This window comes from Perissodus microlepis, chromosome 23 (genome assembly GCF_051167445.1).
Source record: "Perissodus microlepis isolate ML-2025 ecotype Zambia chromosome 23, ASM5116744v1, whole genome shotgun sequence".
NCBI classification, from domain to species: Eukaryota; Metazoa; Chordata; class Actinopteri; order Cichliformes; family Cichlidae; genus Perissodus; species Perissodus microlepis.
Genome location: NC_140482.1, coordinates 12,511,825 through 12,532,311, shown reverse-complemented (window position 1 = coordinate 12,532,311; position 20,487 = coordinate 12,511,825). Strand labels below are relative to the sequence as shown.

Genomic DNA, 20,487 nt, shown 5'->3' with positions numbered 1-20,487 from the left:
ACCAGGTTTCCATGAAACAAATTTACTTGGTTCCTTTTGAGAGGAACAATGTCCGGGTGAAACAACTGCGTTCAGAATATTTTCAGGTACAACACTAAACTGGCATGCAATTACTGTGACAGTACTGACAACTACTAGTTGTAAAAAAAAAACAAAAAAAAACACTAACTAAATTATCATTTTAGAGGGTGATGGAGCTGGACGCTGCTGTGAATCATCACAAGTATATTTTTGTTGATGAGGCCGGTTTCAATCTGGCAAAAACTAGACGCAGAGGACGTAACCTTATTGGACAAAGGGCTACCATTCAAGTCCCTGGACAACGTGGGGGAAACATCTCAATGTGTGCAGCTATATCTGAAGATGGTGTGGTAGGCTGTAGACCAGTTCTAGGGTCATACAACACTGAACACCTGATAGGTGTTTTTTTTTTTTTTTTTAAATGAACTGGAGCAGGCCTGTCAGGGAGAAGACATTGTCTATGTTGTTGTGTGGGACAATGTCAGCTTCCACCATGCACAGCTGGTTCAGGAATGGTTTCAAACACATCCTCGCTTCATGACCCTCTATCTTCCACCATATTCCCCTTTCCTCAACCCAGTTGAGGAATTCTTCCCTACATGGAGGTGGAAGGTGTATGATCGCCATCCCCATGAGCATGTCTCCCTCCTTCAAGCCATGTGTGAAGCTTGTGGTGATATAACTGCTGAGCAATGTCAAGCCTGGATTGGTCATGCCAGGAGATTTTTCCCACGGTGCCTGAACAACGAAGACATCCACTGTGATGTTGATGAAAATTTATGGCCCAATGTTAATGACCGGCTTGATTAATTGTGTAAAAGTGATAAAAATAAAATAAAAATATATTTCGCCTATGTAAATGACTTGTTTGTTTTTCTCCGTTTTTTTTGTGTGTGTGTGTGTGTGTGTGTGTGTGTGTGTGTGTGTGTGTATATATATATATTTTTTTTTTTTATGTCTGAACATAAGTGTGATATTTGCTGTGTAAAGTTTTACACTTCAGTTACACTCATTCATCACCAAGGACAATTTGAAACGCTTACCTTGTATTATTTGCTCCTGAATGAAATGATTGGTAAAAGTACTAAGTTGCAAAAAGATCTTACTGTTTTGTTTGGGTGATTAAAGCAAATGTTCTCAAAATATATCACAATGATCATGTGTTCTGAAACAATGATTAAGTGGAATGAAAATATGTGCAAATACAATGAAATCATGACATCAGATTTGAAAGAATGACTAGTGGTGTTACAAATGTGATCAAATGTGAGTTTTGTATTGAGAGATTTGAAAATGCACACTTTGGTTATAAAAATAGTACCAAACCAATTAAAAAAGCCTGTAAAATAGATTTAAGAGCGAAAGGACTTGGTGCCGCTGAATCTTTGATTTTATTTATTTTTTGCTGTGTTTTACTTGCATCTATTTGAAAGCGTGAAACGCAAAACAGTTTATTTTATATGCTGGAATATAAAGAAAATGGGCTTAAGTGTTAAAAAAAACCCTTCCAATCAGAGAATGTTGCATGGAATTTAATTTTTGCTTGATGCAATGTGCATAAAGTTAAAAGATTAATAAAACCAGTTTTAAAAACAGACTTTTTCATTGTGGATTATGCAGAAAAAATAGAATTGGGCTGAAAGGTCTGTTGCTTTATAATGTATTGAGGTTGTATATCATGTTTTTAAAAAGTAACTAAGTAATAAAGTAACCAATTACATTTGAAAATAAGTAATCAGTAAAGTAACAGGATTACTTTCTTGGAGAAGTAATTAGTAACTAATTACTAATTTCAAGTAACTTGACAAACACTCCTTATGAATCTTGTTGTTTTATTGTTTTGATCTTGTGGTGATACATTAAAAAAGTTCAATCAAAGTTTTTAACTGTCATTCTGGCTGAAGTCCACAGTAGTAAGGTCTGCGTAGCTTTGGGACGTTGTCTGAGTGGGTGCAGCGCTTTTCTGGTTTAGCTGAGGACCAGTGGAAGCGTCTGATTGAGGTGAGATCAGATCACCCTGTGCCATGATGGGAAGGTGGTCAAGCACTGACCACATGTCAGTATCGGTGAAAAGAACGGGGTCTGTTTGGGGTTGAAACAGTCTTGCTTGGGAGGCAAATGATGTCGATGGAGTGGAATCCGCAGGAAAAGCAGGGCTGGTGTTACTTAGTTTAGGACCAGCGCAGAGGTCTGTAGGAACATCCACATGTGAGAAGGAGAGGACCTGATTTGGCAGCTGCAGACACACTGCCTGCTGGTGAGGCAGGCTAGTAATACCTGGCTGTGTCTGTGGCTGCTGAGCTGGCGTGATGTAAGGCTTCTTGACCTGTTGATCTTCCTGGTCAGATGCAGACACTGCAACACAAAAAAAACACAATGAGTCTTCTTTTTTGAAACAAATGTTTGTCTTTCAGATGAAGGAAATGCTGTGATTCCCAGAAATAGTCTCGCACCGGTGGTACAGCTGCAATTTCTTATTCTCTTGCCCTAAAAACAAACACATTAGAATTTTCACGAGCTGATACAAACTCTCTGATGTAAATGTTTCATCACTCAGTGCAGTCACATGCACATGTATGAATGTTGGCACTTTGGACATATGTAGTTGTCTTTAGTGGACCACTGTGGATGCTCTTTTGTGTGACGCCATCTTTCTGTCTCCACCCGATCAAAATATTTCGCCTGCTCATCTTTTGAGAGCAACTTCCACTGTGGACAGAAGACCACAGGAACACACCGTCAGCATATATAAATGCACAGCTACACTGTTACTACACATTACTACAGGACAGCTGGTACACATGCATAAACACGAGCACAAAACATGAACAGATCCATAAATGTATGTAGAGTTAGTTACACACTTACTCTCGCTCCCACAACTGCATTCACAGCTGCACTCCCACTCATGTTCAATTCAGCCACCACCTTTGGCCTCTGCTCTTTCAGATAGACCATGAAGGCATTTGGTGGCTTCTTAATATAAGGGCGTCCATCATCCTGATGGGATTGACGTGTTCGTTTTCTACAGGGATAAAACACAGAGTAAGAGTACATGTCAACACGGTGAGAAACCTGCCGGACGGTGAGAAAAGGCAGGACAGCAAACTTACCTTGGAGTGGACCTGGTGGGTGGAGGAGCAAGAACAGTGCCTGGTGGTGCTTTGGGGACCACATTTACAGGCCATTGATACAGTAGCTTCTGTGGAGGAAGGGAGAAGGTTAAAAATCCTCGATACTGACACTTAGTCCAGCACTTCAGAGGCTAATAATGATGAGCGCCACAGAAACATGTACCTGTGGACAAATTCAAACTTTGGTAATTTAATCTTCACCAGATTCAAACAGAGGCGGAGGCAGACATTTGAAACACCCGGGGCTTAGCCCTAAAGGGTAGTATGCATGTGGGATTTTGAAGGGGGGGGGGGGGGGGGGGGGTTAGAAATGACTGAAAGATTAATTGGCTCTGTTTTGAGTTTTGTTAAAAAAAGAATGACTTCATATAGGAAAAAAAATTATTATCACATCTGCAGGACACCTTAAACTAGTTTTTTAATTAAGCAGCAAGGCAGAACAAAGTCTGGGCTGTATCAAGACACGAGGACTAAACCCCAATTCAACCAGACCCAGAACTGATCCGGAATTAAAACAGGACTACAACAGTTCAAAATCAGGACTACTTAGGACTTAACCAAGACAGAACCAGAATCAGAACTAGATGATAGTAGCATTAAAAATCATCATAGACCTGCACTACACTTATTTTTTAATTCTACCAAAGTAAATTATTTAGATTCAGAAAAGTTTATATAATTATTTAGCCTTGTTGTGCAAACAAGCCTGCATAACTTAATAAATATAGAATTGGAAAAATAACAAACCTAAAAAGAAACACTAGGTACGAAATACATGAGTACCTATGATGCGGTGATACTTTTGGTAAACAACCATTTGACTAACATGTGTGTCTCACCTGCTCTTGTTCCATCTCTGTTCTGTCCTCATTCTCCTCTCTCTCTCTCCCTCTCTGTTCCTCTCTCTCCCTCTTTGTGCTGAAAATCATCAAATATACAGCTGAAACCAGATATTTACATACTCTTCAGATAAAAACACAAACACTTTTTTAATTGTAACATCAAATCAGACTAAATGTTTATTTTTTTAGATTGGTAAATATAAAACAACTATTTGTTAAATTTAAGAGTAAAGAGAGAAACTATCTATATTTCTTAATTGTAAATGGCACCAAATTGTATTCAAAATTGAGCCACACTTATGGAGCTCCACAGTTCTTTTCCTGGTGTTTTGGTTGACATCTCTTGATTTTCTCTTGTTTTGCCTTATATGCATCCACAGGTGTGCCACCAATTTACTCACATGGACTCTACTAACCTATCAGAAGCTTCTTCAGCTCAGAATGGAATCGTCTGGAGTTTTCTTATTAATTAACAATAAACTTAGTGTATATGTACTCCTAAATTTGATGAAAGTGCTAAAAAATAGACAGCTCTGTCTCTCTTTATTCTGACATTTAACTAATTCAAAAGATATTTCAATGTTTATTTATCCAAAACAAAACAAGTTTACTCTAAATTGATGTTGTACAGTAAAGAAATGTCTTGTGTTTTCCATAAAGTGTAGGTAAGTATCTGGTTTAAACTGTGAATATACTGCTGTGTATTGAAATTCCTCTTGTTTTGCATAGAAATATACTGAACAACATACAAAGCATAATATATAAAATAACATCTACCCTTATGTCCATTCTTGTATATCAGTACATTACTGAAACCGATTTATTTAGCCGTGGAGGGTAACAACTGAAAATATGAAATAAACACACATGTAAGCTAAGACTCTATAAAGAAGCAGCATTGTTGTTGTTCGGCTTTTCATTTCGCCATTTGTTAATTCACTTGAAGAGCAAGTAATGTAATATGGGTTAAGTGATCAGTTTGACATCAATCTTTCGTGACAAACCATCATATTTACATTATTTGTACAGTACGAATGATTTGCTTTGATACCTGGTCGAACTTCAGTTCTCCTCTGTCTGCCTAGCTCCGTTTCTCCAACAGCGCTCGCACACTTTGCTTCCTCCCCCTCTTATGTTTCGGTGTTGCGCTGACACTTCACGTAACTTAGACACTTTGGGGGTTATTAAGTTGTTTACATATGTGACAGGTGAGACCTGGAGACTTGGGACCGCCCCTGGTGGGCGGAGCTGGTCTTTGATCCTTTCATAAGCGCAGGTGTGGGCAATTGGGTATTCCTCTGCAAACCTGAAGCTGCGAGTGCTTGGTAGAAGTTGGGCAAGTTGGTGTTTCTTAACTTCTGTCTATGAAAGTCTGATACGGGTCCTCCTCTAAACTTCTGTTAGAACGGTAGGTTACACAAAAATGTACCACTTGAGCTCTGGCTGTTGGCAGAGGTTTACAGTTATTTGCACCCTTGTAGGTGGGAAACATTGCTCCCGTGAGAACGGTATAGTGGACTTCATCGCCACTGACCCACATTTATTAGGGTGTGACACGAACTTGTGGACAGGTAACAAAACCAATTCAGTTGAGGAATATTCCTGTGTTTTACTGTCCAGCTAAGTGATCTCCTGCCTTTTATTCACAGAGTACCGAGCTGCTGCTTTGCCAGGTGGATTTCTGGCTGCGGGCAAAGGACCCGACACATCAGTGTGTTTTAATTTGTTTTAAACTGGTGTGAGTCGACAGACTGACTGCTGCGGCTGTCGATTGTTTTGTTTTTGTTTTAATTTTTTCTGTATCAGCAGGCACCACAGATATTGGTTCTTTTAGTATTTTAAACCCTCTTTTTTATATATAGACAGATATATCTCGCTGCAGGGAAAACAAATCCTTTTTTGTCTCCCCGCTTTTGCATGCACAGCGGTGGGCCTGAGTGAAGACGGCACTGAAGATTTGCCTCTTTCTATAGTGTTTTGCCCATTTGGGGTCATGTGTGAGTTGCCGTCCCTTTTTAACCTGTGTGCTATGTTGATTTGTTTTTAAACTGTTCCCCGCAGCGCTTGTCCGGTCTCACGGGCAATTATACAGTTTTACCGCTTTTAGTAAGGTAAAGCTTTTTAATTGTTTTAGGTGCCGCTGTTACACTGTCACTTTTATTTTGTATTCAAAATTAAACTCTTTTAACTGACTGTGCGCCTACGGCTCTGTCCTATTTTAAATAGGTACCTACCACGGGTCACACATATTAATTATATTTTTACCAATTGTTTTTGTTGTTGAGAATTTTAATTGTAATTTTTGTATTATAGTTTATCAACAGTATTTTTTTTTAATTTGTTTACTGGTTTGCCTGCACTTAAGATTTAAAAAAAAAAAAAAAAAAAAAAAAAAGATCGCCACCACGGCAGACCCGATGGCATTTTCATGCTTCGCAGTATCATTTATTCTTACAATAATCACACGGTTGCTGTAACAGTACATTCAATGGCTGCAGCTCTCCCGCTGGCAGCGGTACACATCACCACCACCAAACCTGCAGCGGCATCGCAGAACACGCCCTGCCATATACCCCCATCGCCCGATTCCCCGCGAGGGAATCGGCCCGGACCATCGGCGCCCCATGCCCCGGCCCAGCGACGGGGAAGTGTCCACTCTGGCGGTCGCCCGCGCCTCCAGCGGAAGCCCGGGAGCTGGCCTGATGGCCACCCATATGGCAAGCAGCAGCGGTGCAGCAGGAGTGGAAGTGAGCCAGGGCTCAGAGGCAGGACCATGCAGCCTGCGACAGCATCCCGCCATCAGGCAGGACCCCCGCGCACCTCGCTCACCTCGCCCTCCAGCTTGGCAGCAGGGGCGGATCTAGAAGGGTGGCAAGTGCCACCCTAAAATGATCCCGTGCCACCCCAGTTTTGAATATGACAGTGTTGTTTATTAAAATAAGATAGCATTAACAGTTTGAGCGTAGTTACAGTCAACAGTGAATGTAAATGCTAAAACTGAATATATTGGATAGTGTCCCCCCCCCTCCACATTAACAAATGGTTCAGTCCATAGCAGGACCGGCTTTTTTCTTGTTTTCAGTAGCAAGCAATTAGTGATGGTAAACTTGATTCTTTTTACTGAATCGAGTTTTAATGAGTCACTCACCAAAGTGAATCGGTTTTTTGAGTCATTTGATTCACTGAGTCAGTTGACCAGAGAGTGCAAAAAATGTACATTTTCACTCAAACTTAATTTGTTTCTCTTTTCATGTAAATCCTACTGCTAAGATGAATGATTCTAAAAGAAAAAAACTATTCTATAGAGCAAAAAAGAGCAAAAACATTTCTAAAATTAAGCAATTTCCTATCAAAATTGCTTAATAAACATTTATTTATTTTTTTATTTTATTTTATTTTAATATATTTTTATTTTTTATTTTATTAGTATTTTCCTTAAATGTGTTAAATATATATTTTCTCATCTAAATGTCCACTGAGCTGTGAGCCAGGGGGTGGTAATGCGCCTTAACATTGGTTGCCAACCAAGAAGAAGAAGAAGCTGTGAGCCAGGAGGGAGGGGGTGAGCGAGTCCTGAGTGATTCGCTTAGGCTTACGATTCAGCACAGGAAGGAGGGGGTTAGTGAGTGAGTGAGTGAGTGATTCGTTCGCTCTATGATTCAGCACAGGAAGGGAGGGGGTGAGTAGCTCAAATGTGCTGTTAGCATGTTAGCAGAGCGATGCTACTGTGAACCGAGGAGCTATTTTCTTGATGTGAGCTTCTACTCAGGGTTTTTTCTTCCAGTTCAGAGCAGAATTTTTTTTGTTACGATACTGGATGTTGTGTTTTTCTCCACAATTTTAATTATAAGCTAGATACATTGCTGCTAACAGCAACAGGGATGAGTCAGTGAGTCAGTTGGGCTTGTGAATCATGATTCATGAGTCAGTAAAGTGATTCTCGAGTATTGAACGATTCGTTCATGATTCGCGCATCACTACAAGCAATGCTTATGATTGTGCCAGAGCACATTTTGAACAACACCATGGGAATTTCGGATTTTACACAGGTGGTTGGATGTTACACTCTGGAAATGGAAGGAAGGTGAGTGTTATTAACCCTCTGTGGTCCACCAACACCCTGCACCTCCAAATCACATGACTATTTTAAGCTGACATAGCAAAAAGCTGCAGCCACGCTGAGTCTCTATTTCAGCCCACATTCAAAGTTCGGACTTCAACGTTTATAAATTTTAATTAAATTAAATTTTAATTACAGGCCAGTAAATCCAGAGTTATGATAATATATATAAGCCATGCTATATTCTAAATACTGTCATCACGTTTTTGTGTGTGTGTGTTTTAAGCATTTTCTAAGGACAGCGCGAAAACAGTAAAGAAAGGGGAAAAAAGCGACCTCTTTCCTATCGGTGGAAAAATGCACCATGTCGACCAATTAAAAAAAAAAGTCAACATGTGGGATTTTGTTGTTTAGGAAGAGGGAGAGTTTTGGGAGTGACGATAAGGCAGCGAGACAGAGCGAGTGAGTGATAATCCAGATAGATACTTCAAATTTACAGACATTTCATCTTAAGGCTGTGCAGTTTTTAAAGAAAAACTGGATGTGAAACATGAATTCAATTTAAATTAAAATAAAGAGAAGTGCAAAACACTGTGAATGTCCTTTGATTTACTAGAACTACTACTAACCATCAGTTAAATGAAATCAATGAAACAAGTGAAGAAAGCTTGTTTTTTTTCTTACCTATATTTTGCTGCTATATTTTGGTGCTATTTTCACCGTTCTATTTTTTAAAAAAATCTGCTCTTTCTGGCTATGACTTTTGGTGCTCATAACTTCTATACTTTTTGAGATATTACATTTTTTATACAATTTTTTTGTCCCATTGAAATGAATGGGAAATTTCCAAAATTATGCTAAAACTTGCTTGTTTTTGAAACTTAACTACTTCCTCATACTTTCATGTACAAACTCCATTCAAACTTTAAAATGTTCTCAAATTATTGGGCTATTCATGTATGATTCAGCTTTTTCATTTCAATCATAGTATTTCTGCTAATTCATAGTATTTCTGCAAAATCATATAATTTGTGCCAAAGTATTTGAACCTAATCATAGTATTTGTGCTAAAACATAGTATGTCTGCAAAATCATAGTATTCAAACCAAATCTTGGTAGTTGTGCTAGAATGTAGTATTTCTTCACTTTGACAACAATTAGTGCCACAGACTACATGTCTGTTCTGCACTCACGCATACATACGCAGACACTCACACAGAATAGGCCTACACAGACTCCACAATGTGTCACCCCAAGTGACAAGCCTCCTTTGCGTGTCCCAGACACCAGGCTCTGCACAGTCCCAGACTGTGGCTTTACCCCACACAGCGGTAAAGACTTCTGTTTGTCACCCCACATAGCGGTGACGAGCCCCTTCTCATGTCCCAGACACTGGGCTCCATGCAGTCCCTGACTACGGCTTTAACGTGGCGATAAAGACTTTCACACTGAGCCCATTCTCACTCCCGAGGCGTAACATGCTGACGTTTTGTCACGTCCCGCGGCGTTCCTGAGGAACGCGAAAGGAGACCTTCCGCGTTCTTATGGTACGCGCCGGGTTATGGATGAAATCCAGTAGAATGACGCTCCCGCGGTAATAGACGTTCCAGCCCTGTATTCTAGCCCTAAACCTAACCTTATCCCTAGGCCTAACCATAACCTTATTCCTGACCTTAACCAGGACTGACTTTAATGACGTTAAATAGCGTGTTTCCAAGCGATTTGAAGAAAAAGAGTGAACATGTGTAGATTGAGTCCAGACGGTTCTCATATTTCCTCATTTTTCCGAGGTCGTCATTTAGGAACGTGTTGGGTAGCCGAAAACGTAATATGTTGACGATTTGTCACCTAGCGTAAAATGTTACGCTTTGGGAGTGAGAACGTGTTGTCACACTCTACTCACTTTTGTGTTGCTCTCGCTCACAGTGGGGGTCTCTGGATCCCGCCCCACGAGGGAAGGTCAGACGGTATGACAGCGGCCTGGCCACAAATTCACGTCCCAGGGCTTTGATCAGGCATCCCAGATGCCTGATCAGGTCCTGGCTATCGACAGACTTCGGCGTGTCCTCCCTCCCCTCGGTGGGTGGCGGCTTCTTAGGATCCAGGCTCGAAGGACCAAATTAATGTTAGGTCTAAACTCACAGACCTCGCTGTCTCAGAGACCTGTCACTGTGAACGAAGCAAGACACTCATAGTTCAATTGGTTTTCTTGCCGGCAAGGGGGTACGTCGAAGTGAGCAGTGCTATCACTCGCCCGTCCAAGCAACTCCAAACCTGAGTTCCCTCTTTGCCTCTTTTTATTGACAACAGTGATTACATACAATTCAGTTACCACGTGGCGGTTTTTAAGGCACGCATGTGTAAGCAGAGTGTGTGTGTGTCACTTCCTGTCACCATTTATGGCGTGACCATTTTATGAGTGTGAGCGTCTTGCTGAACTACAAAAACAGGAACTTGTAAAAGGTCCTTTCTCAAATGGACATTTAAAGGCGTAAAGTCTTGCATCTTAAAAGAACAGAACATGGTGCTTTCTAAATGTATAACATAGCTCATCTCTGCACTAAGCTGCATTCTAAATAAAGACAGCACATTTTGTCAGCACAGACACAGATACTGTAAATGTTATAAGGTTGAAAATAAATCCTCTGTCTGGCTCTTTCTACATAATGATAACCATATTAGGACACATAAGGGCAATGATTATATATCTATATTAGTGCTGTCAAAATTAACGTGTTAATTGTTGAGATCAATGCGAAATATTTAACGTGTTAAAAAAATTTAACGCTGATTTTTTTTTTTTTTTAATTTCCTGTAATCTAAGACCTTTAAACCCATGAGCACCTCTGGAGGAGGGGGCAACAGTGTGCTATGCTGGCGTTTGGCCTGACAGAAATGATAAGAAGAAGAAGTGACACCATGCTACTATCTAGCTAACACTAGCTAACACACACCAGCATGGACAAGGGCGGACTTTTGGGTGGAAAGTTTCTCTTTAAGAAGTTGCCTGATGGCTTGTTGGACAAAACGAGAGTAAGGTGCACAATTTGCAAAGCTGAATTCAGGTACCACAGAAGCTGTTCATCACTGGCGTATCACCTGAGAGCAAAACACCCAACTGAATCCGCCTCTACGGGACCTCGCCAGTCTACGCTTCAGGAGTATGGTGCCCGTGGATGAATAACATAAAATGTGAGAGAAAAATTAACCAATTCCTTGGTTGTTTGGATAGCTAAAAACTGCGGACCATTTAGCATAGTAGAAGATGATAGACTGAGAGAAGTCATTCGCGCTGCATCAGGAGATACGTGTTACAATCTGCCCTCGAGAGGAACCATTGTGTCGAGACTGGACACTTTGTAGGACCAGAGGGCTCAGCAGTCCAGCAAGCTTGTGCAAGTAAGGAACGTCGCTCTCACCGGAGACCACTGGACTTCGGTGAACAACGATAATTACTTGGGGGTATCGGCGCATTTTATTGATAACAACTGGACTGTGCAATCGTTTGCACTAACAATGAATAAAACTGAAGAGAGACACTATGCTGAGGCGTGTGCTGACCATTTTCTAAATGTTGCAAACGAATGGAAAACCAAGGACAAGGTAACCACGCTTGGCATCGACAGTGCTCGTAACATGGTTGCGGCTGCCAGACTACTTCCATTTGAACACATGCTCTGCATGGCCCACATTCTGCAAAGAACGGTCACAGTTTCTCTTAATGACAGTGCATTTGAAAGGGCTCTGGCCAAATGTCGCAAGATTGTTGGACATTTTAAGCATAGTCCAGCAAACGTGCAGGAATTAAAGGCACAGCAAGCTGCACATGGACATCAAACAGAACCGCTTGTTCAGGACGTTCCAACAAGATGGAACTCCACCCTAGAGATGATCAAGCGGATCCAGAGAAACAAATCTGGGCTGACCACCATCCTGACTCAGCAAAACAGCAAGGTGACCATGTTGACTGACCAGGAACTTGACAGACTGCAAAAGCTGGAGGAACTACTTCAACATTGCAGGTAAATAATTTTGTTTCTCATGATTGTGTGTCTATCTTTGTGTTCTAGCTTTGTTTTCAAATATGTTCTCCACCTCCACCTCTCTGTGTATTTTCATATGTGGTATTTATGTTTGTCTCTGTGTGATTAATAGAAAAATACAGACTTGATCTTTCTATTACAGATATGTGACCGAACTGCTGGGGGGAGAGCGGTATGTCTCCTGTTCCATGGTGTTGCCAGCCTTGTGTCATTTGTTCAGGATTATGGAGCCCTCAGATGATGACCCAGTCTATGTTTTGAGGTTTAAGAAGGTTTTTACCACAGACCTAGCTCAGCGGAGGGACAGCAGCAATCTCACATGGCTGAAGATCGCTACTGCTCTTGATCCCAGGTTTAAAGACCTTAAGTGCCTTTCCAAAGATGAAAGAAGAGAGGTGTGGGCATTAGTGATGTGTCGGTCGCGAACGAAATGGCTCTTAGAGCCGACTCTTTGAAGTGAACGACGCGAGCCGACTCTTCATTGGGAGCCGTGGGTTTTTTTTTTTCTTTCTCTCACCCTCTCTCTCGCTAGTGATGGGTCGGTCGTGAACGAAATGGCTCTTAGAGCCGGATCTTTGACGTGAACGACGCGAGCCGGCTCCTTATCGCGAGCCGTGTTTTTTTTTTTCCTCTCTCTCTCTTTCTCTCACCCTCTCTCTCGCACTTTTTTTCCGCTTCACTCCGCACGCGAGCCTTGTGCTTGCGCTGGGAAGAGGGGGGAGGGGCGGTAGTTATAGTCGCAGTAGCACAGGAACAGAGCGAGAGGGAGACACAAAGAAAGAGAGCCAGGGACAACAATGTCACATTAGAAAGGTATAGTAATCATCCACAACTATTTTCAGTTGCGGATGATAAATGATACAGAAAGTTTATTCATGCAGGCCCATATGACAGAGAATATGCATCTTCTTTTTGTTTTCATATTTTAATTTATATTTAATTGCGTTGTGGTTTGCAGTGTTTTGTGTTGTTTCACTTTAAATTTGTTTAAAGGGAAAAAGCTGAATAGTCAAAAGTTAAAAGTTGAAATGTGAATAGTTGGTTTTTGTATTATATGATTTATTTATTACATTTTATGTGGAGTGAATAAATAAAAGTATATTTACGGTGGCGCCTAGAGACGAAGTACGTACAAACTTCAAAACACGTAAAAACCCCGAAGCACCTACAAACCCCGAAGCACGTAAAAACTCCAAAAAACACGTAAAAACACGTACAAAAGACAACAGAAGTGCTCCAGGATGCTAGGCGCAGTGTTGAGCTTTTGTTACCTAGTGGCTACACAAGCCAGCAAATACCAACGACCGGATTTGGTGTGTGGTAGTAACAGGTAAATGAACATTTTTTTTAAATTATTTGAATATATATGAGTGCTCGTGTATAAATACACAAACAATACACATATGCTTTCAATTGTGTAATTTAAGTGATCTAGGTAGCTCTGTTTTGGAAGTTCAGTTAACGCTAGAAATGTGTTTTGGAGTTTGTACGTGCTTTTTGGAGTTTGTATGTGTTTTGTCTCTAGGGGCCACCCCATATATTTATATATATATATATATATAAACATATATAAATAAAAACCACTTTTTTTACATTAGTAATTCCTTTTGTGCATAATTTTATATTGTTGTTAATAATAAATTAATTAAAGCAACAAAACAACCTAAAGAGCCAGTTCGGAGCCGAAAGAGCCGGCTCTTTTTAGTGAGCCGAGCCGAAAGAGACGGTTCCCTAAAAAGAGCCGGAAATCCCATCACTATCTCTCGCACTTTTTTTTTCACATCACTCCGCACGTAAGCCTTGTGCTTTACACTGGGAAGGGGGGAGGGGCGGTAGTTACACTTGCAGTAGCACAGGAACAGAGCAGGAGGGACAGAGAAAGAGAGCCAGGGACAAAAACGTCACATTAGAAAGGTATAGTAATCATCCACAACTATTTTCAGTTGCGGATGATAAAGGATTCAGAAAGTTTATTCATGCAGGCCCATATGACAGAATATGCATGTTCTTTTTGTTTTCATATTTTTTCATGTTTATATTTAATTGTATTGTGGTTTGCAGTGTTTTGTGTTGTTTCACTTTAAATCTGTTTAAAAGGAAAAAGATGAAAATTTAAATAGTTAAAATAGTGAACTGTGACTAGTTGGTTTTTGTATTATATGATTTATTTATTACATTTTATGTGGAGTGAATAAATAAAAGTATATTTACGGTGGCCCCTAGAGACAAAGCACGTAAAAACTCCAAAACACGTAAAAACTCCAAAACACGTAAAAACTCCAAAACACGTAAAAACTCAGAAGCACGTACAAAAGACAACAGGAGTGCTCCAGGATGCTAGGGCACAGTGTTGAGCTTTTGTTACCTAGTGGCTACACAAGCCAGGAAGTACCAACGATCGGATTTGGTGTGTGGTAGTAACAGGTAAATGTACATTTTTTTTTAAATTATTTGAATATATATGAGTGCTTGTGTATAAATACACAAACAATACACATATGCTTTCAATTGTGTAATTTAAGTGATCTAGGTAGCTCTGTTTTGGAAGTTCAGTTAACGCTAGAAATGTGTTTTGGAGTTTGTACGTGCTTTTTGGAGTTTGTACGTGCTTTGGAATTTGTACGTGCTTTTTGGAGTTTGTACGTGCTTTGGAATTTGTACGTGCTTTGTCTCTAGGGGTCACCGCATATATTTATATATAAACATATATAAATAAAAACACTTTTTTTGTTACATTAGTAGTTCCTTTTGTGCGTAATTTTATATTATTGTTAATAATAAATTAATTAAAGCAACAAAACAACCTGAAGAGCCAGCTCGTTTTAGTGAGCCAAGCCGAAAGAGCCAGTTCTCTAAAAAGAGCCGGAAATCCCATCACTAGTGGGCATCAGTACATGACCTTCTGATGGCGGAGACGCATGCACATCAACCATCTGCTCAGACAACAGAGTAACCATCACCAAAGAAGAGCAAGATGTCCATCCGCTTGCTGGGTTCTCCTGATTCAGATTCAGAGGAAAAAGAAGATGCTATAGACCGCTGTCTGAATCTGTACAAAGCAGAGCCCAAAATTGACATAGTGAGTGTCCACTACAGTGGTGGTTAAAGAGAGAAGGAGCACATGCCAGGCTGGCACCTATTGCATGCAAGTACCTGTCAACCGCTGCAAGCACAGTGCCTTGTGAGAGATCATTCTCACTGATAGGTTTGTAGCTTGAACCTTTTCGCTGGAACATTGAAGACAATATAATTACACAGCAAAAGCATTGAACACCAAGTAGGCAAGTAGCAAAAATCTTCATTGCATGTGTGTTTGTGTTATTAGGCAGGTTTAATGCATGTCTGTGGAGCTGCATCTCCAGCAGGGCATGTTCTTAAAGCTGCCTTTCCTACACACTTCCCTGCTATTATTTGATCATTTCTTAACTAATGTGCTATGAGTCCACTGGTCTTTGCATCACACTAAGTGACTTGGACAAGATGATAAACAGACTCACATGCTTAAGATGTTGTCTAATCTTCATGAGCTCTCTTGTGTTTGTGTTAGTAGGGTTAATGCATGTTCTGCTTGTGTGTGTGATTTTGTATATGTTTCTTTTTTGCAGTGTTTCAGACTCCTTCTCAATTTTCCAACTTAAGCAGTCAGTTTTCTTTTCCCCTGGTTTGCTAACCCAAATTTTGATTTCCCACATTAAAAAATTCCTATGTGTTCTCACCTAGTCCTCTCACTCTGTTGTCCTCTCCCACTTCAACAGTCCAACAGCCGGCAGTCCTCTTTCAGCTTTGTCCTGTGTTCCACTGTCTCTTCTTGCCATTTTACTCCAAAAGTGGCAAATGTCAAACTCCAACAGTCTCCTCAGTTCTCCTCAAACGTTCTTTTCACATGCACAGTGAAGTTGCAGCTTGTTGGAAACACAGTGCCATTCATCCAATCAGACAGGATGATGGGTTTGCTCTTCTTCTCTGATGCTGTTTGTCCACACTGCTGCTGCTTGCTGGGACTCTTTGCTCAGGACTTTGCTGCTGTCTCTTTATCTGCCATGTTATTGCTCTTTGGAGCTGCATTCCTTGTCTTCAGGGAGGAGTGAGAGCTCGCTTGTGAGGTTGAGAGACACATGGTGCTGTAAATAAGTCAGCCGGAAACTTGGCCTGAATGTTTCCAATGATGTTAAACTATGACTTTCTTCCGACCGCTGCATGTGGAAAATTGATTCAGGTCTGCTTTTCACCTGAAAATGACAAACTAAGACATTTTCATTATTATCATCACTGCTTAATCAACACACATCTCTCTCTCTCTGTTTTTGTGAACAGTCCTTACTTAAAAGTAGAAAATGAGATTGTCGTTGTTCTTGGCTGATCAACACAAAACCTTTTTCCGATGATTATTTTTCATCTACAATGTAAATTTTGTCTCTTTTTTACTCTTTTGTTTTTTTCTTTACAATAGCTGGTGACCTGCAGAATCACCGCTCTCACAATTGGAGGCAATTACTTTTACACAGCGCACAAAAACACTGTGACGTCAGACACATTCACACCCACTTTTTCATCTGCGTAAATAAATCATTTGGCCAGTGGCATGTGCCATGGTGATCCATAAATGTGATCACAAGTTCATTTAATTATTTTCAACCCAACAAAACAAATAAACAAAAACATGATGCTGATGCTATGAACACTCTACACACATGAGTCAAGATGCAGGAAAACTGCTCACGGAAACGCTGCACACTCCAGTTATCACAGTTATCATAGTTTCCCTCTCTTTGAGGAGTTCTCAGCCAGCTCTCGATCTGATAATGTGTAGCTTGCTCATCAGCCCAGAAGAGACCGCAACGCAACCTCACACAGTGGATGCGTGCTTTGCCCCACAGTGGCAAAGACTTGCACTTTCATATTCAATTCAGCTTCTCCATCATGTACTTTTAGATGTTTCATACAGGGTTCAGCATATTAGTTGTTTTCACAGGTGTGCTCTATATCTCAACAATGGCTCATAATAAGACGACAGTCTTTCACACAGGTCAAGTGCCTCTATGCACTTCATTAGTTTAAATATTTGCCTATTTTACTTCATCTCATATGTCATTGTACTGAATTTGAGCAACCCTAAGCTTAATGCAGATTGCATTTAACAATTATCCACCTCAATTAAATCTATGGTCTGGAGCACAGGCTGTTGTCGATCAGGGCAAGCTAAAGAATAAATATTTTGTGTCAGCAAGGGGTGGGGGAAAGCCGCTCACCAGAGCATATCTTAAGTGCTGCTGATGTGGGCTGGCCTTCTCCACACGCTCTTCAAGGCTGGTGTGTTTTCTGAAAACTTCTAACATTTGAATCTCTTCCATTTATAAGCCTGCGATTAACCGCACGGCTCAGGGGTCCGTGTGAAACCCGCGCGACCGTGCTCGCGTGAACCCGCGCAGCTAAAGAGCCGTCGCTCTCCTTTTTTTTTTTTATTTAAATACTTTGTGCTGCCAGGAGCAAAGTCCAGCATAAACGTCTGTCACCCTCTGACGCACTCTTGATTGCTTAGGAACCCATGATAACAACAACAGCCGGTGTCACAGACCACGTGTTCTGCTCCACACCCACTCACACAAACACACTCAAACACAACAACAACAATACAAAATAGGCCTATTGTCCAGCACATTCTGGACCCCGCGGAACTTCTCAACGCCCCACAAAGTGGCGGAGAACTCACCTCTCGCTCCACAAAGCAGCGAGGAACCTCTCGCTCCACAAAGCAGCGAGGAACTCACTTCTCTCTCCACAAAGCAGCGAGGAACTCAGTTATCGCTCCACAAAGCAGCGAAAAACTCACTTATCGCTCCACAAAGTAGCGAACTTCTCAACGCCTCACAAAGTGGCGGAGACTGCACAACCACACGGTTATAGAGTCGGGCTCTAGGGACTTACTTGGTGTTGCTTAGCGTGTAATATCAGCCTCGGATCCCGCCGATCGTCATTCATCGAGGAGAAAAGACAGACAGTTAATCCACAGGAACTTCCTGGCTGACGTCAGTCTTTCAGCGTGTCTCTTCTCCCCTCGGTGAATGTCGACTCCAGGGATCCGGCATCGAAGGACCAATTAATGATAGGTTTGTAGCTTGAACCTTTTCGCTGGAACGTTGAAGACAATATAATTACACAGCAAAAGCATTGAACACCAAGTAGGCAAAGTTCTTCGTGTTACTCATGCATGAGGGAGACCTGCCTGGAGTCAAGTGTCGTTCCACCACTTGACCCCCGTCAGACTCTCAGCCAGGTTCCCCATAGCACTCCTTTTATTGTGGTTACATGAATATGCATAGGGTCATTAACATATAACATCTTACATAGGTATACATGTGAACAAAGAATACTGTGTGTGTGTGTGTGTGTGTGTGTGGTCAGAGTGTGACCCCATAAACGACTTCCCTTAACCTGCTGGTCTGGAAAATCCAACAGTTCATCTATATGTAAAAAAGCACTTAGACTAAAACAGACATAGCTACGTTAATCCTACCGTAAAACAATAAAACAAGGTACGACCTCTTCCCATGCTCCCAGGATGTAGGTGTGCATTCCAGTGTGGAATACACACCAAGCCTTTGCAGCCTGCTAAAGATCACACATCCTATCACTACACAATTGATTATACACCTCTAAGCATATATGGTTAAATATTTCCTAATACAAATGACAATAATAAAATCTAACATTCCCCCCTTTTTGACCTTTATGCTAGAAAAGTTCCCAGTTATGATCACCTCATGTCTGACAGTTTCAATGCAAACATTTTTATACTCAGCATATGTCAATCACCCTAAATTACTGTAAAGTACACAGTTTGACAAATGTATTAGCAGTTATCCCATTCCTCATTGATCTCATCCAATGGCAAACTGCATCCTACGAGCAAACAAATGAATTGTTAATTTAATAGTTAAAATAAGAGAGTAACATTTTCAAAAACATTCCAGCTTGGTGGTGCTTCCTCCGGGCGTGCAAATCACATGTCTCTCTGCAGAGTGGTTTAAGTTCTGCAGGGCGTCATAAATGTCTCTTCCAGTTGTTTCCATCATTGTCCATAGGACCAGAGTCCAAATGTATGTAGAATAAACATTCAAACATACCAGTTGGTTTTGTTGTTTGTCAACATGGGTCTCAGCTATCTCCAAAGCTGCAGACCTCTTCAGCACTCTAGTTTTATGGCCTCTACCAACCCCCATCACCTCACTTCAGGCCTTCGTCCTGCGAGGGGGATACTTATGACTCCTCCATTGTCCACGCTCTGCAGAAAAACCCCTCTGTGAAAAGGGTGCTGGGTCCAGTGATCTTACTGCTGTTATGATCCCAGCAGTCTTCAGAGTGTCATCGTATGCACAGTACAGTGACACAGCATTAAGTGATGTTCATAGGAAACTGCTGTCATCACCACCATAGCTTCTGGTTCCTGTGCTTTTCACAGAATCATGATGCCATCCTAGACTCCCTCTGTGCTGTCGATGGAGCTTGGCACGCTCCCCTCATCCTTCAGGTGCCCGTCCGTTGTCCACAATCTCCTCTGTTGGCCTCTGGAAATCCCCTTTGCACAGCTCTCACTCCCACGCAGCTTCATGGTCCTTGCTGTGGCTCCGGAATCTGATCTCACAATGGGCTCCAACCAGCTCGACCTTTGACCTCAACCACTGCCTGGGCTGTCAGCTATGCCTGGAATGGTTCTTGCTTCTCACTGGGCCTCTGGAGATTTCTCAGGAGATCCCTTTCAGCAATACTCTGACTGCTGCACCTGTATTTCCTTGCTAAGAGGAAAAAGTTCTATTTGGAGAGCATGTCAACAATCATCAAACCACATTCTTTAGTTCAGTGAACTTCACTTATAGGCCATCAAAGCCTCATCTGAACATGGATGCACCACTTGCATAGGTTTAATACCTGTAAATGAACTGTTAATCACACAAATCACTGCAACAATCATAAAAAACATTGTTTCATGTTAATCCTGGACCCCTCCTCTTGACGCATGGACACTCCCATGAGTCAACTCATCAAACCTAGATTTCTGTCTTAAAGAAAAAGCTTAGCTAGATCTTGTCCCAGGCAACATCAGGGCATCTCCGCTGGAGTAGCTCCGTAACCCTGCAATAAAAGATGTTAGCGTGATTTGCATATTAAGTTTGCTTAACACCTGGCTCTGCCAGGAGCCTGCATACACACCATCATGGCCTGGAAAACAAGATCTGGAAGTGAAATCAAACTTCACACTTATAAACAATTGTATCAGAAGAGTAATAAAGCATTCAACATCAGCAAGACAAGTGTCATGTGCAGGTTTTCTCAAATCAGTAAACTACAACTATTACCATAATTTGCCTCAGACATGGATCATCCCATGT

At 41.3% G+C, this 20,487-nt stretch overlaps 2 protein-coding genes and 1 long non-coding RNA gene across 10 annotated transcripts in view; 2 read left to right on the top strand and 1 right to left on the bottom strand.

Moving 5' to 3' along the window:
* Window positions 1-1,833: 1,833 nt before the first annotated feature.
* LOC146360991 (cholecystokinin receptor type A-like) overlaps window positions 1,834-20,487 on the bottom strand; it is a 37,302-nt gene continuing 18,648 nt past the window's right edge. The window contains exons 1-5 of one of the 8 annotated variants that reach the window (XM_084921696.1): window positions 3,995-5,219; window positions 3,135-3,223; window positions 2,890-3,046; window positions 2,299-2,376; window positions 1,834-2,211 (exon numbers count right to left, since the gene is read on the bottom strand). In XM_084921696.1, coding sequence (XP_084777822.1) covers window positions 2,188-2,211; window positions 2,299-2,376; window positions 2,890-3,046; window positions 3,135-3,223; window positions 3,995-4,084 — 438 coding nt within the window. In that variant the 5' untranslated portion in view covers window positions 4,085-5,219 and the 3' untranslated portion in view covers window positions 1,834-2,187. Of the gene's footprint in view, window positions 2,731-2,889; window positions 3,047-3,134; window positions 3,224-3,994; window positions 5,220-20,487 lie in introns of those variants that run through there. The other 7 variants (XR_014799436.1, XR_014799437.1, XM_084921692.1 and 4 more) reach the window with 7 other exon arrangements.
* Window positions 5,301-6,198, top strand: LOC146360993 (uncharacterized). The gene is made up of 3 exons (XR_014799439.1): window positions 5,301-5,405; window positions 5,479-5,568; window positions 5,647-6,198. It is a non-coding gene; the product is annotated as an uncharacterized LOC146360993 (long non-coding RNA).
* LOC146360992 (E3 SUMO-protein ligase ZBED1-like) lies at window positions 11,574-12,190 on the top strand. Its single transcript, XM_084921219.1, has one exon. The coding sequence runs from the start codon at window positions 11,574-11,576 to the stop codon at window positions 12,081-12,083; it is 510 nt and encodes a 169-aa protein (XP_084777345.1). The 3' UTR covers window positions 12,084-12,190.

Excerpts from the sequence above, each read along its gene's own strand:
- LOC146360992 (XM_084921219.1), top strand. The coding sequence starts at position 11,574 with ATGAATAAAACTGAAGAGAGACACTATGCTGAGGCGTGTGCTGACCAT.